Source organism: Quercus robur, chromosome 3 (genome assembly GCF_932294415.1).
Source record: "Quercus robur chromosome 3, dhQueRobu3.1, whole genome shotgun sequence".
In the NCBI taxonomy this organism is placed as follows: domain Eukaryota; kingdom Viridiplantae; phylum Streptophyta; class Magnoliopsida; order Fagales; family Fagaceae; genus Quercus; species Quercus robur.
The window spans coordinates 28,413,377-28,421,310 of NC_065536.1; the positions used below are offsets into that span (position 1 = coordinate 28,413,377).

General features: G+C 35.2%; 1 protein-coding gene across 1 annotated transcript in view; it reads left to right on the top strand.

Annotated features, from left to right (window-relative positions):
- LOC126719479 (CBL-interacting serine/threonine-protein kinase 6-like) overlaps positions 1-5,502 on the top strand; it is a 25,365-nt gene extending 19,863 nt beyond the window's left edge. Inside the window, exon 3 of the mRNA XM_050422027.1 lies at positions 5,225-5,502. Coding sequence (XP_050277984.1) covers positions 5,225-5,502 — 278 coding nt within the window. The remainder of the gene's footprint in view (positions 1-5,224) is intronic.
- The last annotated feature ends 2,432 nt before the right edge of the window (positions 5,503-7,934 follow it).

The window sequence follows — 7,934 nt, forward strand, 5'->3', positions numbered from 1 at the left end:
CTCCAAGTACAAAAGGAAAACCCTAGCTACATTTTAGATGTTTTTGATGTGCTGTGTGTTGAATCTCTTGTGAGATCTAGAGGTGTTTACCTTCATATACACTTAGGTTTATCAAGATCAAGATTCATGTCATGAACTTGGTGATAGCTTAAGTTGCTGCATAAAGAATTTAAAGAAGATTTAAAACCTTTGAGTGGAGTCTCAAAGTCACAAGTGGGAGTACTTGTGGTTGTAGTGGATCAAAGAAAGAAGTAGTCCGTGAACTTGGAACTGACATGTGGTCGTGGTAGTAAGTTTTCTACTCGAGGTAGCAATAAGATGTTATTGATTTAAGTCTTCTTGTACAAATTTCAATTCTTTCATAATGGATCTATTTTACCTTGAGGATAGCTAGGTTAAATCCTCCCCAAGTTTTTTACTGGTTTGATTTTCCTAGGTTATCATATCGTGTATTCTTTATATTTCCGTATTTTTTAAATAATATGATTTTATTGTGTTAACCTAGATCTAAATAATTTATTTAAGTAACCACTCGGCCAAATAACTAGGTTAAACAACTTATGTTTTAAGGGGTCTAAAAACATACAAGTGGTATCAGAGCAGGTTAACTCTTGTATTTTCGATCTTTGATCTAAGAGTTGATCCTTGACCCCTGTTGTCATGGAAAACGATCACTCTCTTGTGATCTCACCTAACTTTGATGGGAACAACTATGCCTACTAAAAAGTAAGGATGAAAGTATTCCTGAAATCTATTGATGTGAGAGTTTGGAATTCCGTTAAATACGGATGGGAGAAACCAACTACTCCTGTAAGCGAGTGGTCAACCTCTTAAAAAGAGGTGCCGCTTTTAATAACAAAACCATGAATGCTATTTTCAATGTTGTATCTATGGAGGAATTCAAGAGAATCTCTAATGTTAAGGTTGCTCATACTGCATGGAATATTCTCCAAACTGTGCATGAAGGCACAAAGGCAGTTAAGTTTAATAAATTGTAGTAGTTAACTACCAGATTTGAAAGTATTAGAATATCTGATGATGAATGTTTTGATGAATTCTATACTAAACTGAATGATATTGTTAACTCTGTCTATAATTTGGGTGAAATTTATGATCAACTTGAGATTGTTAGGAAGATACTTAGATCTTTGACTGAGGACTTTAGACCCAAAGTGACTGTCATTACTAAAAGCGACGATGTGGACTCCATCCCTGTTGATGAGCTTGTAGGATCTCTCCAGTCCTATGAGCTAGACCTACCTGAGATAAACAAATCCAAATCAATGTCTCTTAAGTTAGTTGATGATGTTGATGGTAATGGATTTGATGATAAACTCTCTTCTATAGAGATTACATATCTTGCCAAGAATTTTAGAAACTTTTTGAGGAACAACAACAGAAGGGCAAGAGGTAAAAACAATGCTGAACCTAGAAATTTTAAGAGGAATGAACCCACTAAAGTGAACAATATTGATAAATCTAAAGAGAAAGTAGGTCAAACCTTTAATAATTCTTTGGGTCAACAATGTTTTAGTTGTCAAGGGTATGGTCATGTGAAATCAAAATGTCCTTCATTCTTGAGATCAAAGGGTAAAACTATGGCTATAACCCATAGTGATGTTGAAGTTTTTAATTATAAGTCTGGTAGTGATGAGGATGGAAACTTCATTGCTTTCACAGCCTATTATAGTTGATGAAAGTGTTGTGGTTGATGGGAACCCTTCTGATGGGAAACTCTCTGAGAATGCTGATTTGCAATAAGCATATAATAAACTTTGCAAGGTTGCTGCAAAGGAAGCTATGAATATTGACTTAGGTTTGAAGAAAATTGCTTCTCTTGAACTTGATAAGAAAAATTTTCTATTAAAATTGTTTGATGCTAATGAATTGATTAATAAGGTGAAGACTGAAAACATGTTGTTGTTTGATAAATTTAAGAACTTGGAACTAAAATTATTTGTTGCTAGAGAACAAACGAATAAGATCTGCTAGTTCTAAACTTGATCATATATTGAGTATTCAGAAGTCTCCCTTAGACAAAACTGTTCTAGTTTTTGAAAATAGCATCTCTGTGGCGGAAACTCATTCCATAAATTTTGTTTCTTCTTCTGAGCCCCCCAAGAGTGAGATTGTCAAACCAGTAGAAGTTATACCACCTCTTAGGAAGATTAGGGTTGATCTTAAAGAGTCTAAGCCTAAGAATCCTACCCTCTCTAAGGATAAGTTGCATGATAGACCTTTATGGGTTTGTCATTTTTGTGGAGAGACTAGGCATATTCACCCAAACTATTTTAAGTTGTAAGCTGCAAAGCGAGCAAATAAGGCAAAAGTACCTGTGCTTTAAGCATAAGATCCTATGGTACTTATTGGTGAGTTGGTAAAGACGTTAAACCTTTATACCAATCCTGGAGTTGCTCATCATTCTAATATGAAAAATAACTCCAATGCTAGAGTCACATCTAAAAAGTTTTGGATGCAAAAGGCTCAATCTAATTGAGTCTTTCTGACATGGTCCTTATACTACATCTCAATATTTTTTGTGACCATTCTCCTTTTTCCTTTTTTATTTTTATTTTTTATTTTTTATTTTATTTTTTTTAGGATTTGCATTGCATAACATTCATGCATTTCATGATAGGTTGTTTTTGTTATTCATTTAAAAAAAAAAAAAAATGAAAGCAAGGAAAAATGTGTTTTGCATTATTTCTCTTGGACTTGTGATCAAGGCTGGCCATATTATCTTTACATAACATGCTTGCATACATTGTTTAGCTCGGATGAGCTTATTTTTACTGCACTTTGCTAGTTTTAACTTTGTAGTGCATGTTGTGTGGGAGTTGTTTATAGTTTTTTATCACTTGATCTTGATTTTGAAGTCACATGCTTTTGATTGTTAGGACTTGAACTTAATGAGAAAGGTATAAATAACCATCTCACCACTGTTTACTAGCCAATCATGAACACCTTGGTTCATATCATAAGATTTTGTGCTTGGAAAAGTGTAGCACACGCACAGAAAGAAAATGAGGTGTAGCCTCGAATTAAAGCTAAAATTGGTGTGTACATTATCTGGCTAATCAAATGTTTTCACATTGAAATAAAATTGGTGTGTACATTATGAGGCAAAACAAGAAACTTACATGATTGCAAGCTTATTTTCTAGGAGATGTGAGAGTTATATGATGTAACTCTTTAGGTGATGGTCTCTTTCAAACTTATGTGATGAATTTTGTAGAAATTGTGATTATTACTATCTACATATCACCTCACATGTATCTTAAGTTATTGCTAGTTGTACACACTATACAAGTTATTCTTTGCTAAACTTAGTACATGATATTGTGTGTGATTTTGTTGTGGCCATCCAAGATTAAATATTCCTCGATTTTAATGCAAAATATGTTAAATGTTTGAGTTTTGAGGACAAATTGATTGAAAAAAAAAACTTGTTTTTGGAAGGTTTGGATTGAATTCAAGTGTTTTTGAAAAACTTTTAATCTCATACTCATGCATTTCATTCATGAAACACTGTGCATTGAGGAGTTTTTGCATTAAATTGCTATGTTTTTCAAAAATTTGAGTTTTCCATATTTCCGACCGATCGAAGCTATTGCTCAACCGATCAAAAATGCGAAAATTTTTTTGGTTACAATCTACCTGGTTCGATCAGTGCTCGATTGATGCTGGATTGATCAAATCTGTTTTTCGATCGATCAAAGCTAATTTTCGACCGATCGAAAATCTGTCAGTGAGTGTTTTAAAAACAGTTTTCTCACGTGTTCTTCATACTTTCAAAGCTTTTCAAACACTCTTTTCTCTATTCTTCCTTGAGCAATCCAATCTAAGCAAATTTTTGTTGTTTTCTGCCTCAAATCTTTCAAGGTTTTTGCTTTCTAGCTTGAGTAAGTCTCTTTTACCCTTTCTTTTTCATTAAAATTACATGTTTCATGCATTTTCATTGAAAATTTCGAACCACCTAGTTTTTGGATTTAAGATAATTTTAGTTGTTTTTAATCAAAATAAATCATTGGGTTTTTGTTCTTGGATGATATTATCATGATTCTCATGCAGTAATCTGATCAAATTTGTGATTTGGGAAAATTGAAATTTTCTAAGGCTTGAAACTTTTTGAAATTGGGGATTTTGTTCAATTTGGCTAAAATTGATGAAATTGACTTGTGTTATTGGTTGATTAAGTCATTATATGATGTTCTTTAACTAGTGTAATGATTAATTGATCAATTTGGTTAAATTTTTGGAATTGGGTATTTTAAAAATTTGGGGGTTTTGCCCTAAAACTCTGTGTTCAAGTCAATTGATGGTTGTTGAAATAAAATTGAACAAATTTCAATGCATTAAAGCATGCATCATATGTGCATTCATTACATGCATCATATAGATTTTTTTTTTTTAATTTTTTTTTTCTCTAACCCTCTCTAATGCAGTCTACTCTTGTGTTTCTTTCTTTGTTTCTATTTTCCTTTTATTCTAAATTCTTAGCATCATGGTTAGGAAAACTAGAGCAAATAAGAAAACCTCCTCTTCCTCTACCCTTTTTTTGAAAGTCATAGGTTTAGAACCGAGAAACACCAAGAGAACTATGAGAAACTCTATATCTATAGATCAGTAGGGGCTGAGCGTAAAGTAATCCTAGTTTAGTTAGACACTGAGATACGTAGGAATTTTGAGAGTTGGGGTTGGTTACCTCTTTTGGACATTGAGCATCCCCCTCCGACTGCTTTGATTAGAGAATTCTACTCAAACCTCTTTATCCACTTCGATGATTCCAACATTTAGTTTGTGAAGTGTTGGATAAGGGGTAAAAAGTATGTCATTACTCCTTTGGTAGTGGCTTCTGCTCTTGGCGTACCTTTGGTATGGTAGCCAATCTATCCTTACATCGAGGTCCCTTCCCTTGATGAGATTATGTCTCACATCACCGATACTTCCATTAGATCGGGTTCCGATCCTCGTATCACTACTCATGAGCTTATTGAGCTCAATTATCTGTCTTTCTAGATTGCTTGTCATTCTCTTTGGCCCATCTCTCATCTACACACTATTCCCATTGAGAGATGTGCATTTTTGTATGCTTTCATCATTGATGCTCCTATCAGTTTTCCTTCTCTTTTTATTAGCTCTTTAGTTGAGGTTCATAGAAGTAGTTCTAAATCACATGGTCTTTTCTTTCCGGTTTTTATTCATAGGATTTTGTTACACTTAGGTTTTGAGGATTTTCCTGCATTCGAGCCTGTTCATATCATTGCTCCCATAGGTGCCACCTTCCTTAGGCAAAGAGTGGCTCAGTTAAAAGCTAGCTCTAAATGCCCTAAAGTTGAGTCTTTTACAGGTGCTGCATCTATGCCTCCTTCTGCTGATCCTACTATTGTGGATTTTGTTGACCCCACTGCTGCTGTGGATCCTCCACCTTCTTCATCGGGTGATTCTTCTATTCGGAGTATGTTGGAGACTGTCATGACCATTCAGGCGGCTCATGGATAGCTACTGTTGGATGTGCTTAGTGAGCTTCAAGCTTTACGAGCGGATTTGGTGAGTACTCGTGGTTCTTCTCCGCAACCTCCACCTTTTGATGATGAGCCTTGATTGTCCTTTGGCAAATCATCACAAAAATGGGGAGTACATATTAATGGAGATAGGGGGAGCTTTGGAGTTTTGGAGGGAGCTTTAGATTGTATCTAGGAGCTTTGTATATTTTTGGTTTATTTTGGCTTGAGATGTATTTATTGTTTGTAGGTTGTATTAGGGGGAGACACTTTGTTTTATGTTTTATGTTTCTTTTATTGTTTCTTGTTTCACATATGGTACATTGATTATTGATTTATATTATGAGGTTATTCATGGTATATGTCTTATTTTATGTTTTGTGAAATAAAGAATTTATTTTGTTTTTACTTGTATTTTCCACACGTGCATTTATGTGTTTGTTGAGTGTTTCAGGAATTTACAGGTTAATTCAATCGTGCTGTTGTCTACACTGGCAACTGATAGATAGTAGTTAGGTTGAATTGTTTTTGGACATTTTAAATTTAAATGGGCTGTTTGTAACTTTGAGCATTTCATTTGTGTAATGTATTTTGTCACGGATTGCCAAAGGGGGAGTTTGTTAGGTTCTAAGACTTTAGGAACTAAATGTATTAGAACTTCATTATGTATTTTGTTGGCAAACCATGATCAAAACATAGAGTCTAGGTTTAGGCTTGCTCAAAGTGTGTTTATTTGTAAAATTTGGAATTGAGTGATTGCAGGATTTATTGGTCTAAATCTGCAAGGCTCGATCAATCAAAAATTAGGCTTGATCAGTCGAACCTCATGTAGATTAATTTTCTGTATAATTTTCCAGCTTAGCCTAAGCCCAATTTGATGTGTAGGGTTTTATCTTTTACTCCAAGTATAAAAGGAAAAACCCTACCTACGTTTTAGAAGTTTTTGATGTGTTATGGTTGAATCTTTTGTGAGATCTAGAGGTGTTTACCTTCATACACACTTAGGGTTATCAAGATTAAGATTCATGTCAAGAACTTGGTGATCACTTAAGTTGCTGCATAAAGAATTTAACGAAAATCTGAAACCTTTGAGTGGAGTCTCAAAGTCACAAATGAGAGTACTTGTGGTTGCAGTGGATCAAAAAAAGAAGTAGCCCGTGGACTCGAAGTCGTCACGTGGTCGTGGTAGTAAGTTTTCTACTCGATGTAGCAATAGGATGTTAGTGGTCTAAGTCTTATTATACAAACTTCAATTCTTTCATAGTGGATATGTTTTACCTTGAGGATAGCTAGGTTAAATCATTCACAGGTTTTTTACCGATTTGATTTTCCTAGGTTATCATATTGTGTGTTCTTTATATTTTTGCATTTTTTACATGATATGATTTTATTGTGTTAACCTAGATCTGAATAATTTATCTAAGTAACCACTTGGCTAAAGAACTAAGTTAAACAACTTGTGTTTTAAAGGGTCTAAAAACATACAGATTTAGTTCCCCATCGAATACAGGGTAGGAGAGGTACGTGGAGACCAAGTGGCATCGTGCATATGCTATATAGAGATGTTAGAGATAGACGACTATATACAGACTCTGAGCATAGAAGATCAGCGGACAGTTGTAGAGCCAGTTGAGGAGTTGGAGGAGATACTTCTCGATGACTCCAAACCTGAGCAGAAAACCAAGATTGACACCTTCGCTAGTCCACCTATTCGTCAAGCATTCACGACCTTCCTAAGAGAGAACCAGGATGTCTTTGCTTGGAGTCATGAAGACATGCCCAGGATCAATCCCTCAATCATGGTTCATAGGTTGAATGTATCACCTTCTTCTCCCCTTATTCGCCAAAAGAAGAAAGTGTTTGCCCAAGAGCGAGACAAAGCTATAGTGAAAGAAGTTCGCAAGTTGCAAGATGCAGAGTTCATAAGGGAAGTATACTATCCTGAATAGCTAGCCAATGTAGTAATGGTCAAAACGGCTAGCAGAAAGTGGAGGATGTGTGTAGATTTCACGGACTTAAACAAGGCCTGCCCCAAAGATAGCTACCCACTCCTACAGATTGACGTCCTGGTGGACTTAACAGCGAGGCACCAGTGATTGAGCTTCATGGATGCTTTCTCTGGTTACAACCAGATCAAGTTGGATGACGCTGACCAAGAGAAAACTTCATTCATCAGCAGCCAAAGCTTCTTCTATTATAAAGTGATGTCATTCAGTCTCAAGAACATAGGAGCAATGTATCAGAGGCTCATGAACAAGATGTTTGCACATTAAATTGGAAGGAATGTCCAAGTCTACATGGATGATATGCTGGTGAAAAGTCAACGGGAAGATCATCATTTGGAAGATCATCATTTGGAAGACCTTAAGGAGACCTTCGATATACTCCATTCTTATAACATGTAGCTCAATCCAAGTAAATGCGCATTTG